This window comes from Coenobita brevimanus, chromosome 25, assembly GCF_032717465.1.
Source record: "Coenobita brevimanus isolate Jiangsu-jjx chromosome 25, ASM3271746v2, whole genome shotgun sequence".
Classification (NCBI taxonomy): Eukaryota; Metazoa; Arthropoda; class Malacostraca; order Decapoda; family Coenobitidae; genus Coenobita; species Coenobita brevimanus.
The window spans coordinates 1,432,078-1,450,000 of record NC_136978.1 but is presented as its reverse complement, the minus strand read 5'-3'; the positions used below and the strand labels follow the sequence as shown (position 1 = coordinate 1,450,000).

The 17,923-nt window shown below is 45.3% G+C and overlaps 1 protein-coding gene across 1 annotated transcript in view; it reads right to left on the bottom strand.

The window, feature by feature from the left end:
- The window catches only part of LOC145393668 (neural cell adhesion molecule 2-like), a 124,100-nt gene extending 106,438 nt beyond the window's left edge, over positions 1-17,662 (bottom strand). Inside the window, exon 1 of the mRNA XM_080267717.1 lies at positions 17,581-17,662. Within this exon, the coding sequence (XP_080123843.1) occupies positions 17,581-17,662 (82 nt within the window). The remainder of the gene's footprint in view (positions 1-17,580) is intronic.
- Between the last annotated feature and the right edge of the window lie 261 nt (positions 17,663-17,923).

Genomic DNA, 17,923 nt, shown 5'->3' with positions numbered 1-17,923 from the left:
GAAATAGGAAAAGCAATTGAGGAGAAAGGGAAGTAGGAGGGACATAAGAAAGGCGACGAAGAGGGAAGGACGAAGGAAAACAATAGAAGGAAATGAAGGGGAGAAGGACAAGGAATTAAAGAAGACGTGAGAATAACTGAGGGAAAACAGGAAAAAATATACAGAATGAAGAGAGGGAAACTGACAAAAGAGGTTGAAGGGAGTGTGTTGGGGAGGAGGCGAGGGGGGAAGAGAAACGCCATCAAGGTGAGTGAAGAGGAAGGGAGAAGGAAGAGGGAGAGGAGGAAAAAACAGAAGAGAATAGTGAAGGAAAGAGAAAAGAATGAGAAAGGAGAGAGGATGGAGAGGAGGAGACATTGGGTTTGTGGACGGCTATGGAAGAGATTGGAAATAAACAGGTGAGAAAAGAGGGAGAGAGAGAGAGAGAGAGAGAGAGAGAGAGAGAGATTCTTAAAGGCACTGCGTTCTACCTGGAGAAATGGGAGGAGGAGGAGGAGGAGGAGGAGGAGGAGAGGAGGGAAGAGGACACTGTTTGAGGTCAAGTGCGAAGGAAAAAAACAGGCAATCAAGGGAGGGGGAAGTAAGCGAGGCACTTGAGAGAGAGAGAGAGAGAGAGAGAGAGAGAGAGAGAGAGAGAGAGAGAGAGAGAGAGAGAGAGAGATCCTAAGGGAAATTTAAAGAGGAGAAAAATGCCACTGTAAGAGGACAAGTGGAGGGAAGAAGAGGTCATCGGGGTTCAAGAGAAGAGAGGAAAGAGGGGAAGATCGAGGAAGAGAGAGAGAGAGGAAGAAGGGGATTGAAAGAAAGAGGAAGAAAAAGTGGAGAGAAGAGGGTCTGAAGAGGTAAAAAATATCTACCATGGGAGAGTTGAAGAAGGAGGAGGAAAAAGAACAAGAATAAGAAAGTGATGATGATGATGATGATGATGATGATGATGAGGGGAGTGGGAGTGGCGGTTAATTATATCTGGGTGGGGGGAGTGGGGAGTGGTTAGCGGGAGGGAGAGAAGCAGGAAGTGGGGAGTGGGGAGACTTAATAATTGAGGAGGGGAGGGAAGAGGAGGGAAGGGGACAAGGAAGAGAAGGAGGGAGAGGGGAGGGGAGAGATGAAGAGCGAGGAGTACGAAACAGGAGGGGAAGAGAGCAGGGGAGAGGAGGAAGATAAAGGGTGGGGAGAGAAGAGGGGAGTTAACATGTCTTCCGGAGGGGTGCGGTGAGAGGAAGGAAGTTGAGAGAAGGGGAGGGGAAAGAAGGGAAGCAAGGGAGGAAGAGGAGAGGGGAGGGGAGGGGAACAGGGGAGCTAAATAGAACTAATAGATTTGTGTCAGACCGCAGCAGGGAGGGGAGGAGAAAGGAAGAGGGGAGACGAGGGAGGGGAGAGGACGAGGGAGAGACGGGAAGGGAAATAGAAGGTAGAAAAAGAACGGAAGGAGGGAAGAGGAGGGGAGGCGGAAGAGAGGGGGTGAAGGGGAGAAGAGAGGAGAAAGGGAAGAAAGAAGATGGGATTGAAAGAGAGGAAAGAGAGAGAGAGAGCAAGAGGAGAGGAAACTAAAGTTGGAGAGAAAAGAGGAGAGGGGGACACGATAGAGGTAAAGAAAGAGAGAGAGAAGAAAGGAAAAAGGAAAGAAATGGAACAGCAAAAAATGAGAGGGAAAACAGAAAAAGAAATTAAGAAAGAGAAAATGGGAGACGAGCAAGGAGGAGATGGGAGGAATAGAGAACAGATGAGAAAGAGGAAGAGGAGGAGGAAGAGGAGCAACAGAAATTGGAAAGAAGAAAGTAGGGAAAGAGGGAAGAAAGTGTGGGAGAAGAGAGCAAGAGCTGAGTGAAATAGGAGTAAGAAATGGAGGGAAAAGAAGGAATGAGGAAACATAGGTGATAAGAGAGGGAGAAAAGCAAGAGGGAAGGAGAGGAGGTAGGCAGAAGGGAGGGAGAAAGGAAGGCAACTAAGGGAGGGAGGCAAACGGTAGATGAAGGCAGGAGGGAGGAAGGAAGGAAGGTAGAAAGGAATACAAAGAAGTGCAGAGTAAGACAAGGATAACAAAGCAGGAGGAAGAGGGAGGAGGAGGAGGAGGAAGAGGTAGGCAGCATGAGGGAGGAGGGAAGACTTACAGAGAAGAGGGAAGAGGAGGAACAAGGAAGGGAGGCAAAAGGGGTGAGAGAGAGGGAAGCCATGGAGGAAAGAGTTATTGCACTGTGGGATAAAGATCTGCCTAGTCGAGAGAGAGAGAGAGAGAGAGAGAGAGAGAGAGAGAGAGAGAGAGAGAGAGAATTAGCTCAGCACTCCCTTATCTCAACATTTAAGCACAACATATTTCCTCAGCATAACTAAGCATTTTAACTCAGCATCTCAGCGCAGCAATTCAGCTCAGCACCTGGAAGTAGCACAAGATTTCAGCACAGCACTTTAGCACATTAGCCCAGCACTTTACCATAGCAGAATCGCTCAGCACTTTAACTCAGCATTTTAACTCAGCACTTTAACTCAGCCCTTTAACTCAGCCCTTTAACTCAGCACTTTAACTCAGCACTTTAACTCAGCACTTTAACTCAGCCCTTTAACTCACCCCTTTAACTCAGCACTTTAACTCAGCACTTTAACTCAGCACTTAACTCAGCACTTTAACTCAGCACTTTAACTCACCCCTTTAACTCACCCCTTTAACTCACCCCTTTAACTCAGCACTTTAACTCACCCACTCAGCCCTTTAACTCAGCCCTTTAACTCAGCCCTTTAACTCAGCACTTTAACTCAGCACCAAACTCCCAGACGAAGTAAATTATAGTTTGCCTCTTTATTTTTTATGTATACGAATGATTCAGGTTTTATTGGATGCGATTTTTATGTTTTTAATTATTTTTGTTATTTTCAGTCTCGTTGGGAATTAATGGAGATGATTATTTATGGAGAGATGATTGGCTAGCGTGTTGATATGCTCTCTCTCTCTCTCTCTCTCTCTCTCTCTCTCTGTAGGAAAGCTGTAGTAGTGAAATAGACTTACTCCTACACACACACACACACACACACACACACACACACACACACACACACACACACACACACACACACACCAGACATTAACCCTTTCGCTCACTGCACATGTAAATCACCATATTCTTTTTTTCCCCACCTATTTCTCTCTCTCTCCCTACCAACTCCTCTCCTACCAACACATTCGGGTCGAGTCGCTGGGAGGAGTTGGTATTGAGTTGTGAGTTTGTGTGGAGAGTGTGCATAGTGAGTGTGCCTAAGGAGTTTGCATAGCTAGTGAGGGTGGGGAAGGGGTGGGCGTGGGTAGGATGTTTGCTTTGAGAGAGAGAGAGAGAGAGAGAGAGAGAGAGAGAGAGAGAGAGAGTATGCCTGAGTGCGTGTGTAGCAGATATAGTTGTGTGTGTGTGTGTGTGTGTGGAGAGAGAGAGAGAGAGAGAGAGAGAGAGAGAGAGAGAGAGAGAGAGAGAGAGAGAGAGTTTTGTTTGCATGCCTGAGTGCGTGTGTAGCATAGTGTGTGTGTGTGTGTGTGTGTGTGCAATAAATAAAACCCTGCACGTGTTTCCAATAAAAATGAATTCTGAATCCTTAGTAGTAAACATTATTAACCCCAAAACACTTCGTTTGGATAAATCAATGCTTGAAATGTGCTTGGTAATTTCCACGCAGCGTTGTTAATTTGTTCAGGAATTTGTTTGCCTTAGGACTCAATCAGACTACACTCGTTACGTAAACAGTAGTATCTCGAGAGCAATTAGAGTGGGGTCAGTAATTAGGGTCTAATAAAAAGGTCAATTAGTGATGAATGAGAGTAATTAGGATGGTTTATTGATTGTTATGGGTTTAATTACGATGGTGCCTGATGATAATGATGCCTACACACACACACACACACACACACACACACACACACACACACAAAGGGAAAGGGAAAGGGAAAGGATTGGGGAATTGCATATCATGATGGTCTGGCTTTTCCTTTTTCCCCCTCCCCTCCCGTTCCCTTTTTCCCCTCCCCCTGCTCAACATACGCTCCCTCCCTTCCCCTTCCTTCTCTCCCTTCCGTTCCCTCCTTCCCCTTCCTCCACCCCATCCCTTTCCCCCCCCTTCTTCCACAAAACTTTATAATCCTCCACTTTGCTCTCCCCCTCCCTCTCTCCCCCTCTTTCTACCCATGGTCCTTCCCCTCCCCTTCCTTCCTCGTCTTCTCCTTTTCCTTTCTTCCCCGCCCTCTTCTCTTTTCCCCTCCCCTTCCCTCTGCTCCCCTTTCTCTTCCCTCTCCCTCCCAGAATTATGCTCCCTTTCTGACTCAAAGCGCTTCCTGTCACGCCTCACCCTTTCCTAACAAATAATTACCCCCCTCTCTCTCTCTCTCTCTCTCTCTCTCTCTCTCTATCTGACGGAGTGAAACAAACAGCGTATATCCTCATCAGCGACAAAATTATAATATAATTTTTTTATTATTATTATTTGGGTTCTTTATTTTCCATTCAGTACAAAACCGAGAGAGAGAGAGAGAGAGAGAGAGAGAGAGAGAGAGAGAGGCTTTAATTTTTTCTTTTTTCTTAAGGGGGATGTCGACAAAGATTACATTGATTCATACACAGACCAAAAATTATATCTGTTCTTTAAAATAACTTACGTTTTTTTTTTATAATAGTTTGCCATAATAACAACCTAATTACGTTTTCCCTTACCAATTACAGCCTCGTTTTCGATAATCTTTACCCTCCGTTTTCTGTGCAAGGCAGGAAATACAGACGAGAATTTTAATTAACTGGAGAATTAACCCCCTTTTCGAGCTTCGTTTACTTGGAATAAATAATTTACAGTGCTCTTCTCTGCAATTTATTCCCCATTCCTCGCGTGCCGTATGTGTGCTGGTAATTAAACGCTTTTCCTTCAGTATACCCTCTTGTTTACGAGGCATAGAAAATGGGATGTTGGTGTTGTTAATTGTATTGTTTTACATTTTCGTGTTTTCTGTCCTCTTTTCCTTTTTCTTTTTCACGGATTGGGATTATATACAGTATTTCATTCTCTCTCTCTCTCTCTCTCTCTCTCTCTCTCTCTCTCTCGAACTTCGCCTCGTTTTCCCTGACTTTAATTTACTCTCTTTAATAAACGTCCAGCAAATCATCTCTAATTATTTCATTACCTTCGTACAATTTCTCTTTTTCTTTCGTTCAATGGGTGAATGAGAGTAAAGGAAATTTTTGAGCCTAGTAAAGAGGGAGACCGAGCGATAAAATCTGGAACATGAGGTGAATGAATTTGGGTAATGAGAGAGAGAGAGAGAGAGAGAGAGAGAGAGAGAGAGAGAGAACAGGCACTTCCTCTTCACTTTTTTTTTTTGGGGGGGGGAGGGTGTCGACCTGTGACAATCGAACCCGAGATCACCATTACTCTTATTTCCCAAGGGCCATATGGATTTGAGAGAGAGAGAGAGAGAGAGAGGCAGATCTTGTGACCTTTACTAAATGATTTGTCCTTCACGTTAAGAGAAAGACTTGTTTTTTTTTTAATTTCAGACATTTAGGAAGAGATTCACACACACACACACACACACACACACACACACACACACACACACACACACACACACACACACACACACACACACACACACAGACGAACAGAGTGAAAACCAGAGAGAAACCAGTGCAGACAGACAGACAAACAGAAAAAAAGAAAAAACAAAAAACAGAGGCCTATGTGTGGAAGTGGTTTAATCGCAGGGACATCAAACGCAATTCGTCAGTGTCCTCTATTCCGGATTGCAGGATGTGTTTTTCCTGATTGCAGGATGTGTTTTTCCGGATTTCTGGTTGTGTTTTTTCCGGATTTCAGGATGTGTTTTTCCGGATTTCTGGTTTTTTTTTTTCCGGATTTCAGGTTGTTTTTTTCCGGATTTCTGGTTGTGTTTTTTCCGGATTTCAGGATGTTTTTCCGGATTTCAGGATGTGTTTTTCCGGATTTCAGGATGTGTTTTACCTCGATAATCCGGACTCTCTCTCTCTCTCTCTCTCTCTCTCTCTCTCTCTCTCTCTCTCTCTCTCGTCAGGTCAGCTTGCCTTTTGACGCTTTTATGTGTGATTTTATGACTGGATTTCTGGAAGGGTTGTGAGTGCTTTGAAATGTTGGTATATTTATGGATAGGTAGATCGAAGAATAGATAGATAGATAGACAGGTATATAGATGGATTTATATACATTTAGGTAGATAGGTATGTACATAGATATATAGGTAGTTGGATAGATAGATGGATGCATTGATAGACTGACTGATGACCAGAGAGAGAAATTAACTGAATGAGTGATGTATGTAGAGAGAGAGAGAGAGAGAGAGAGAGAGAGAGAGGTCATCGTCCATTTTTTCCATAGTGAGATTGAACAAGCCAACAATCATTTCGCCGGAGTGGAAAAAGCTGTGAGAAACTTTTACCCCACTGTGTATTAACCGAGGCTTGGATGATGATGATGATGATGATGATATGGAGGAGGAGGAGGAGGAAGAGAAGCAGGAGGAGGAGAAGCGGGAGGAGGAGACAGGAAGAGTGTGGTGGCAGTGATGATGATGACGATGATGATGATTATGATGATGATGATGATGATGATGATGATGATGATGAGGAGGAGGAGAAGGAGGAGACAGGAAGAGTGTGGTGGCAGTGATGATGTTGACGATGATGATGATGTTGATGATGATGAGGAGGGGGAGGAGGAGGAGGAGGTTAAGGAGAAGGCGACAGTGGAAGAATATGATGACAGTGATAATGACGATGAAAGTGATGATAATGATAATGATGCTGGTGGTGATGACGTCGATGGGGTGGTGGCGATAAAGAAAATGACTATGATGATGATGATGATGATATACTCCCCCCGTAACATCATGAACTTGAATATTTTATAATGAAAAAAATATTTCACGCCTCATTGTAAGTTGCTTTAGATATATTACATTTTTCTTTCATTAATTCTTTTATTAACATTTTTTTTTGTCATTGAGAGCCCTTGTTTTCTTTTCTTTCCTTTTCATCGTGTGTAGCGACCTTGACCTTCTCTCTTTTTTTTTTTTTTTTTTGTCGCTCTTACATTGAAAGATTGACGTCGATAGCGTTTGGCACGTGTGTGTGTGTGTGTGTGTGTGTGTGTGTGTGTGTGTGTGTGTGTGTGTGTGTGTGTGAATATGATTTATGTACGTGTATGTGTCCGTCAAAGCTAGCGTGTGTGAATATGTGAGCCAGTGTGTGAATGTAAGGGTTGGTGAAAGAGTGAACCCTCGTTAAAACACAGAATTTATGAGAGTCTGCCCTCCACTCACCCGCCAACAGAAAACGGACACTTTTTTTATTATTATTATTACTACTACTACATAACTGATGGATGGATGGTTCGTATCAAGGGGAACTGGTGTTTTATGAGCCCTCAGTTCGAAACCATTATTTTTTTCTTTTTATTTTTGATATTAAGGGGAATATTGGCACTTTATGGAGCTTTGTTCGATTTCATTTTTTTTAAAACAATATTACATTACGTTTTCTTTATGGCCGGTACCCTTATTTATCGCCTCTTTTCCGTAAGTATTCGTCAATAGTCAATTCTTTCTTTGTGTGTGGTTGTTCGGGTAGCCCTCCATCCATTCACTCGATGTAGTTTTGCTTTTATATGTGTGTGTGTGTGTGTGTGTGTGTGTGTGTGAGAGAGAGAGAGAGAGAGAGAGAGAGAGAGAGAGAGAGAGAGAGAGAAGTAACCTTGAGCTAAAAGAAAAAAAAAAGTGGAACTCGTCGCGGCCATATTTCCAGCCAGATAAACACACACACACACACACACACACACACACACACACACACACACACACACACACACACACATACACACACCACTCCATCCTTTCCTTTTCGCGTGCACCACCCGGAATGACAGAGTAGAATTAGCGCAGCGTTTCTACCTCCACAAAATCCCATTGCCGATTCATTCCCTGGAATTGAGTGCAGCTGGGAATTGGCGAGGGACGGGAATGGAACACCTATACGAGGACCGGGAATGGAACACTTGCGAGGGCCGGGAATGGAACAATTTTGCGAGTTTTGGTTTGCAAGGAAGTTTTATATATCTCTCTCTATTTATCTATCTATCTGTCTATAGCTAGATGCCTTAATCCCGTAAGGGGTGGCCACAGACAAATCGCCTCCATGTCGCCCTGTTCCCTGCCTTTACGCTGCCCTCCCCCCGACTCACATTGACATCATGATATCGACATTGATCATTTTTCGTAACATTAGCGCAGATCCTGTTTATGCTTCAATGTAAATAGGGAGAGAGAGAGAGAGAGAGAGAGAGAGAGAGAGAGAGAGAGAGAGAGAGAGAGAGAGACTAATTATTGTGGTCTGGAGTAATGGCAGTAGTGCTGTTAATCGAAGTAATGGTGGTAGTTGTGGTAGTTGTTGTGGTAGTTAGGATGGTTGATTGTGGTAGTTGGGATGGTTGATTGTGGTAGTTGGGATGGTTGATTGTGGTAGTTGGGATGGTTGATTGTGGTAGCTGTGATGGTTGATTGTGGTAGTAAGGATGGTTGATTGTGGTAGTTAGGATGGTTGATTGTGGTAGTTAGGATGGTTGATTGTGGTTGTTGGGATGGTTGATTGTATGGTTGGTTTTTACACGTAGCAAAAATCCCTAACTCCTTTTTGCTCAGTTGATGGCCAGGTGTGATCAGACTGAAGGACCAATTTGACTAGTAACCAAGGAGACTCATTCCTGCCCCATAGCTAAGGGTCATAGAATTTCTCTCTCTCTCTCTCTCTCTCTCTCTCTCTCTCTCTCTCTCTCTCTCTTTCTTTCTTTCTTTCTTCATCTCACTGCCTCTTCTCTTCCTCTTTCCTTCCGTTTCTCTGTCTCTTCCTTCTTCCTTCTTCATAGCCTTTTTCTTCCTCTTTTCTTCCCTTCTCTCCTTCACCTACTCCTAAAATAATCCCCTCCTTCTCCTCCAACCTTCCCTGCCTCCCCCTCTCCCCCTCCCCTCCCCCCGTCGAGGTAGGGTGAGGACATTAGTGTGATATATGGGTGAGGCAGAGGCCATGGAGATAATTGATACATGACCAGTGAGAGAGAGAGAGAGAGAGAGAGAGAGAGAGAGAGAGAGAGAATGGTGAATAATGTTGGTGATAATGTTCAGGAAAGGAGCACAGATGACGATGAGAAAGAGAGTGAAAGATAGGTAGATAGATAGACAGACAGATAGATAGATAGATAGATAGATAGAGAGAGAGAGAGACCATGCTGGCTAGTCCGGCGTTAATATTAATAAAGACTTACTCTTTAATTACAGAAGTTTACGAACAAGATAATAACAAAGCCAAGAGAGAGAGAGAGAGAGAGAGAGAGAGAGAGAGAGAGAGAGAGAGAGTTGTCCCCATTATGAAAGGGTTAAAGCTATTTTTTCCCATATATTTTTTTTTTTCATTTTTCCCCTTCTTATAGTTCGTTGTGTTCTTATTGTATTTTTTTCTTTCTTTCTTCGCCATGTTTTCCCTCCTTTCTTTTGTCTTTCTTTTTCTTTTTTCTTCATATTTATTGTCTTCTTTCTTTTTTCTTTTTTTTCTTTCTCTGCCCAGGATTTACCTAATTTAAAAGTATAGTAGGCTGGGATTGATATAAAACTGCTGGCGTGGGATTAGGATTAGGGCAGGGAAGGATGTGGAGCTGGCCCCCCTCCAAGTGAGAGAGAGAGAGAGAGAGAGGGAGAGAGAGAGAGAGAGAGAGAGAGAGAGAGAGAGAGAGAGAGAGAGAGAATAATTGACAGACAGACAGACAGACGTACAGACAGAGCCAACTAAGCTGATCCTACTGTGCTCACTGTACAGAGGTGAGCCCAAGTGAGCTTAACAGAGCCCTCACTGTGTCAAGATTAATTCTGTAGGATGGAGGAACTAGAGAGAGAGAGAGAGAGAGAGAGAGAGAGAGAGAGAGAGAGAGAGAGAGAGAGGTAAATTAATGGAAAGGAAGGAGGAAGGGTGATAAAAGAAGGAAGGAAGGAGCAGGTAAAGGGGGAACGTAGAGGGAAGCGTGCTAAAGAGGGAGAGGGGATGGAGAAGGGAGAGGAGATGGGGAGGGAGACGATAGTGAGTGAGAATCTAGGGGGGAAGGGGGTAAAAAGAGGTAGGAATTGAAAAGGGAAGCGTGAAAGGGGAAGGTGGGGGGGGGACAGTGTTTGAGGTAAAATATCTAGGGGGGAGAAGGGAGGAAGAGGACAGTGGGAGAGAATATCTGGAAGGGGGAAGTAGGGGAAGAAAAGGGAAGAAGGAAGAATATAAGAAAGGGAGGCCAAGGAGGGGGTGGAGAAAGGGTGGTAGAGAAGAGGAGAAAGGGAGATGATAAAAAGGAAACCAGGAAGGAAAGGGAGGAAGGCAAGGAAAAAAGGAAGCGACTATAGAGGAGGAAATTAGGAGCGGGGGGTGGGGAGAAAGAGGGGTGATTATACCTTTAGGCTAGATGGGGGGCCGTCTGTCTCACTCAGGCCATGGTAGGTAGGTAAGCAGGTAGGTAGGTAGGTAGGTAGGCAGATAGGAAGGGAGGGAGGAAGGTAGGTAGGTTGACAGGTAGGTAGGCAGGTAGGTAGGTAGGCAGATAGGAAGGGAGGGAGGAAGGTAGGTAGGTTGACAGGTAGGTAGGCAGGTAGGTAGGTAGGTAGGCAGGTAGGTAATTAAGTAGGTAGGTAGCCCTTCGTAATTACACTGCTTGGCCAAATTTTGTGTACAGTGTTTAGAGCATGTCTGTGTAATTAACTTGTAATATATTTTCTGTCAATAAAGTACAAATTAACTCTATGTGTATGTATGTATGTTCGTGTGGACGGATGGATGTGTATGTATGTATGTGTGTGTATGTATGTAGGTAGGTGGGTAAAGCTGGATGAGAGAGAGAGAGAGAGAGAGAGAGAGAGAGAGAGAGAGAGAGAAACTTTTTCTCTGGTCCCTTTTAATATCAATAATCGAAGACGTACTCTGTAATTAGCCACAGAAAGTTTATGAGAGAGAGAGAGAGAGAGAGAGAGAGGTGTTCTTTTAAGTTGATATATACGTAGGGCAAGGTGGGCGGGGCATAGGTTGGAGGGGGAGTGGGAGGGGGATGGGTGACGAGGAGGGGAAGGAGGATATAACGGAGGGGAAAAGGGAGGGAAGTAAGAGGGAGAGAGGGGAAGGGGAAGGTGGGGGGGAGGGAAGGGAGAGGAGGGAGGGGCAAAAATAGATGGACAGTGAAGGGGGAGGAATGGAGGGAAGGGCAGAGGGAGATAAAAATAGAGAGAGAGAAAGAGAGAGAGAGAGAGAGAGAGGGAGAGAAAGAGTAAGGTAGAAAAGATAGAAGATTACTTAATTAAACTAAATGCTTATTTCTCAACCCCTCTAGGAAATTATTGTGTCGTGAGAAGAGGGGTCTTTACTGAGGAGGAAAGAAAGATAGATAGATAGATAGATAGATAGATAGATAGTTAGATAGATAGAGATAGAGAGATAGATAGTTAGATAGATAGAGAGATAGATAGATTGGCAGATAGGTAGGTAGGTAGGTAAACAGATGAGTAGGTAGGTAAATAGATAGACAGGTAGATAGATAGCACATTCAGTTTTCCGTCCTGCGATAGACGAAGGGTTCTTGACTGAGTATGGGAAAAAGACTTAGGTATCCATTTGTCTAAGCCACCCCTTACAGGATGCGGCGTCGGACAGGGGCTCTTTGGGGGCCGTCCTCTCCTCCCACCTCCCCCTGGGGTGGCGACCTTCAGGAGATCCACCCGACATAAAACCTGGTCTTGGTGAATGTCTACCACTGTGCAAAATTTCGTTTCCTCCTCCTCCTCCTACTCCTCCTCCCTGGAAAAATACCATACCCCACCCACTCTTTGGAGCGAGAAAAATGTGTCCTTGGGCTGCAGTGATGAAATTTTACGCGTACGCCAAATCTCTTTCTCCAAAATCAATTAATGCGTTGGCGATTTTGTTGTGTGTTTGTGTGTTTAAAGACCTCGCTGCCTGTGTTTGTTTCGTCTGGCTGGCTGCTTTGGTTGGGCTTGTAAACAGGGAGATGTGTGTACAGTAAACAGGGAGTTGAAATTACTGTGTGTGTGTGTGTGTGTGTGTGTGTGTGGGTGGGTGTGTGGGTGTGTAAATAGTGACTGATGGGTGCGATAGTCAGTGGGTTGGCATCATAACAAGTAATAAGGAGTTACTGTTGTGTGTGTGTGTGTGTGTGTGTGTGTGTGTGTGTGTGTGTGTGTGTGTACTCCTGTTTATCCTCTGTTGTGCTTATCTTAACCTTTCCACTGCCAGATAAGATTGGGTAAATTATGGGCACAAACGACCTCCTTGACGTGTGATAAGAGATACAATACATAACTGATTAATTAAACTGCGATAACTTAGGAAATACAACGCCTTTACGATAGATAAGGGATGGAAAGTACGATAGATGTAGAACCCAAGCACGTACACACAGACAGATACACACACACACACACACACACACACACACACACACACACACACACACACACACAAAGTTCTGGGAAAAATGTACTGATTAAAAAATGATTCAGGGGAAACTCGAAAAAAAAAATTGCTCGTGATTTGGTAGATGGTGTGAGTATGTGTGTGTGTGTGTGTGTGTGTGAGAGAGAGAGAGAGAGAGAGAGAGAGAGAGAGAGAGACGTTAGGGAGGCAAAGGCAGACGTGAGGGGGGGAAGGGAGGAACGTGAGGAAGGAGGGAATGAAGGAAGAGGGAAGGAGGGGAGGAAGAGAGGCAAGGGAATTTTGATGAAGGATGGAGGGGATAGAGAAGCAGGGAGGAAGGAGGGGATAGGGAGAGGAGGAGGGAGATGAAGGAAGGGAGGGACATTGGAAGGAGGGAATGGGAGAGTGAGGGAGGAGGAGGAAAGGAGGTAGGTGGGGGGATGGGAAGGAGAAGGGAAAGAAAATAATTAAGGAGAGAGGAGGGTAGGGAATGAAGGAATGAAAGGGGAGAGAGTGGGAGGGAGAAGGGGGGGGAAAAGAGAGGCGGGGAGAGGAAGGGGAGAGGCAGGGAGAGCGGAAGACAGGAACATCCGTAAGAGAATGGAGGAGGAGAGATATAGGAAGGAAAGAAGGAGGAGATGGAAAAAAAGGAAATACGGAAGGGAGAGAGGAGGACTGGCGGAGACGAGAGCAATAAGGATAGGATGGGATGGAGGCAAGGTGTGTGTGTGTGTGTGTGTGTGTGTGTGTGTGTGTGTGTGTGTGTGTGTGTGTGTGTGTGAGAGAGAGAGAGAGAGAGAGAGAGAGAGAGAGAGAGAGAGAGAGGACGTGAGGGAACTTTGAGTGAGATTCGCAGGAATGGAGGGACATTGTTTTGCCCCGACCACAAGGGGGGAGGGGGGAGGAGTGGATGAGGGATTGAATTGAGTAAGGAGGGAGTGTGGGAGGGAGTGGAGAGGAGGGAGGGAGAGGCAAGAGGCTGGGGAGGGAGGGAGAGAGGGAGGGGACAGACAGGGGTGATGAGGGACGGAGGGAGTGAGGGAGAGTGAAGAGTGGACAAGAAGGGTGAGAGAGGGATGATGGGGTGAGAGAAAAGTGTGAGAGAGAGTTGAGGGAGCGAGAAGAGAGGGAAAGAGGAGGGAAGGACACGAGGGGTGAGAAGGAAAGGGGGGGGTGATGATGGAGAGAGTTAAGGGGTAAAGGAGAAAAGGGAGGAAAGAGAAAGAGAAGGAGGAGAAGGGAGGAGAAGAAAAAGAGGAGTGAGAGAGAGGTTTAAGGGAATATTAGAAAGGATAGTCAGATCATAGGAAAGGAAAACCATTGAAATAAAAATAAAAATAAACAGAATAAATACGGAAAAAGTATAAAAAAATGCAAAAAAAAAAAAAAAATCTAAGCAAAAAATGAATGAGTGGAAAAAAATTACTAAGAAATCCTAGGCAAAGTTCTAGGTTAAATTTTCACCTTGAGGGAGTGGAAGGTGGAGGTGTGCAAGGGAGTGTGCAATTTAAGGGTGTGTGCAAGGAAGTGTGCAATTTAAAGGGTGTGTGCAAGGAAGTGTGCAGTTTAAGGGTGTGTGCAAGGGAGTGTGCAATTTAAGGGTGTGTGCAAGGAAGTGTGCAATTTAAGGGTGTGTGCAAGGAAGTCTGCAGTTTAAGGGTGTGTGCAAGGAAGTGTGCAACTTAAAGGGAGTGTGCAAGGAAGTATGCAATATAAGGGTGTGTGTAGCATAGGGAGCATTTTGGCCTGCCTAGGGACATATCAAGGAGCATATAACCACACGCAGGAAAATTTGTGTGTGTGTGTGCGTGCGTGCGTGCGTGCGTGCGTGCGTGCGTGTGTGTGTGTGTGTGTGTGTGTGTGTGTGTGTGTGTGTGTGTGTGTGTGTGTGTGTGTGCACTGATTGATTTAAAGTACCGCTTGTTATGTCAGACAGATATTCAGACACATATACATACAGACAAACATACAGACAGTGACTCGGAAAGACAGACAAATAGACAGACAGACAGGCAGATGGAGATTTAGAAAGGCAGACAGACACGCGAACAGACAGACAGGCAGACAGACAGAAATCGAGGACATGGGACAATAAAACCCAATACTTGGAACGGAAAATGGGGTGACTTTTATAGTTAGTCATTGATTTAGAGAAAGTGAGAGAGAGAGAGAGAGAGAGAGAGAGAGAGAGAGAGAGAGAGAGAGAGAGAGAGAGAAAGAGAGAGAGAGCGAGAACCAGCGTATCACCAAACTTAGAGAAGCTTCCCCTTGAAAAAGAAAATGGGAGGTATGCCCTAAGGGGGAAACTGGCCTATTTCACTGCCGGATGCTGGAACGGTATGGGGAGAGTGAGAGTGGCCTGGGGAGAGGAGAGGTGTATTGCTCGCTGTGTTTACGGTCGGTGTGGGGAGAGGAGGAAGGGAGGAGGAGGAGAAAAGAGTAGGGGGAGAAGAGAGAGAGGGAAGATAGAGGCGAGAAGGGAGATAAGGAAAAGAGAGAGGGACCTGGGGAGAGGGGGTGTATTGCACGCTGTATTTACGGTCGGTGGGGGGGAGAAGGAAGGGAAGAGGAGGAATGAGTTGGGGGAGAAGAGAGAGGGAAGGGAGGTGGGAAAGAAGGAAGGAAAGGGAAAGGAAGATAGGAAGGAGAAGAGAGGAGAGAGAGAGAGAGGAAAGGAAGGAGGAGGGAAGATGAGGGAGAGGGAAAGAGAGGAGAGAGGGAGGAGGAGAGAGAGGGAGAAAGAGAGGAGAGAGGGACAGAGTGAAAGAGTGAGCTTGGTAAAAAGGAGTTGAAACATGGATGTGGGAAGGGGAGAGCTGAAGGAGGGGGAGAGGGGGAGGAAGACGGGGAGTAGGGAAAGTGGGGGGAGAGTGAGGGGAGCCTGGGGAAAAGGGGAGTATTGGCCTCTGCGTTACAGTCGGTGGGGAGAGAGGGAGGAGGAGGGAGAAGGGGAGGGGAAGAGGAGGGAGAAGTGAAGGGGAGGTATTGAGGCTGAAGGGGTAAAAGGACGTAGGGAAGGAAGAGGGAAGAAAGGGGAGAAGGGAGGGGAAAGACTGACGGAATGTGGAGGAGAGAGAAGGGAACGAGGGAGGAAAGACGAAGGCAAGGGAGGGGAGGAAAGGGAGACGGGAAGGGGGAGATGATGGGGAGGAGAGAGGAGAGTGAGAGGGACCTGTGTAGATGGGGAGTACTGCCTTTTCTTTTCATGTGCTTTGAGGAGAGAGATGGAGGACGAGGAGGAGGGGAAAGGAGGGGGAGAGGGGAGGGGGAGGAGGGGGCTGGAATGTTGGTCCGTTTGAGTTGCATTCCATTTTGCCAATGTCTCTCTCTCTCTCTCTCTCTCTCTCTCTCTCTCTCTCTCTCTCTAAAACGCAACAAATTCTTGAATAAGGCTGGGAACAGAAAACGAAGGAAATTGGAAAAACTTGGGATATGAAATTAATAATGAGTTTGGGAAGGGAGAAGAAAGAAAATGAATAAAAAGGCAGAAAGTTCGATATTGGAATTGGGATAAAGAATGAGAAAGATGAGAGGAAATTTAACACCCAAGCTCCTGCCCCCTTGCGACTCATTCTGACCTGAATAAAATCGTCTGGAATATATGGAATCTAGACCAGCAGGAAGGAGGGAAAAATCTATAAATTGTCAGTGGAAGGAAATGTGTTTTAATATTAATTTAGGCACGAAAGGGAAAAATGAAAATCAGGTTTCATATCAGTTTAAGGAAAAAAACGAAGGAAAATGGGGTTGGATGTTAGGAATGAAAGTAAAAAAATGAACATGAGTCTAGTCAACAAGAAAATGGGTTTAAATATTAGTCTAGTTTAGGAATGAAAAGAAAAAATACGAGTATATGTAATAACTTCAGTAGTAAAACCAGGAAGGAGGAAGGGAGTGAAGAAATTTGAGGTAAGCAGTGAGGTGAATTACTGCCTTTGGAAGTAAAAGAATAAAAACAGAATAAATATGTAAACTAATATTGGTAAAGGTATACTTAATGAGGTGTGCAGGTAGACTAGGGAATTCTCGAAGTTTGTAATGTATGTAACGAGTATACTAGTTTACAGAGGGTTGATACAGCTCTTCGCCACGAGAACGTCTTCTTTATTTTACTTACTGTTGCTGTTAGGCGATTTTATTCAGCGTAGGATTTAACATAGTGAAGGGATTAATGTGAATATATAAATCCTTCTAATCCCCCCCCCCTCTATCCCACACCACTGTCACTCATATATATCTCTTCACCTCATCCTTCCAACTTTTTCTCTGTCTCTTCCCCCCTCCCTCTCTCTCACTACTCTCCCTCTCCGTCTCCACTCCATCCCATCACCTCTTCCTCTGTCTCCCTGTCCCCCACCCTCCTTCCACTCAGTCTCTCCACCTCATCCTCAGTCGCTTTCTCTCCTTCTCTCCATCCCACACTAATTCCTCCTCGTATACCTCTCCACCCCATCCCTTCACCTTATCTCCTCCCCCCAACACACACACACACACACACACACACACACACACACACTCATACACCACTCCACTCCTCTCATCCACCCTATCCCCTCCTCCGCCTCACTCACAAGCCCTCTCCTAGTCAGTCTCTCCCTCTCCATTCACTCCACTTGTCCAGACTATCCCACGACAGAGAATAGTTGACTAGGGACTAAAACCAGCGAAGGATAGGACACTACTCCGGAATTTCCCCCAGATTGTGGTAAAATAGTTTCCGGGAACCAGGGAAAATAGTTAAGGTGAATTAGGGAAAGTTTGTAATAGTTGAAGGAACGGAAAGTACATCATCATCATCATCATCATCATCATCGTCATCATCATCATTATCATCATCATCCACCTCCTCCTCCTCCACCTCCACCTTATCATCATCATCACCATCATCATCATCATCATCATCCCGCCTCTTTCCTACATGCAGAGGGGGGGTGGGGTAAGGTCCCGAGAGCAAGGAAAGGGGAAGAAAAATGACAGTGGGAAAGTTAAAGAGAAACATGCTTTATATTGAAGCGCCTTGACCCACTTAACCACCAGGCGTAATATAGTGAAGATTTATAGAAGGAGAATCAGTACTCACCTCTCCGAATCTCCAGTGAGTGAGCTGACAGTGCGGCGAAGAGAAGAGGAGCCAGGCGAAGAAGCGAGGCAGTTGCTCCCATCTTGCCGTAGCCTCACACGCACGCACACGCACTAACCTACACGCACACGCACTCTACTAAACCTACACATACCCCTTCTAATGTGATCCCAGTCAAGGGGCCCCAATATTTACACTTATTTACATGTTTACAGGAGTCACGGCTCGTAAACAGGTGAATACAGGTGATTTGCAGACACTACTCACGGTGGTATTCATGTCTTCAGGTGTGGGTAATACTTTGGTGGGTCATTGAGAGGGTTTAGAGAAGTCAGTAACCTCT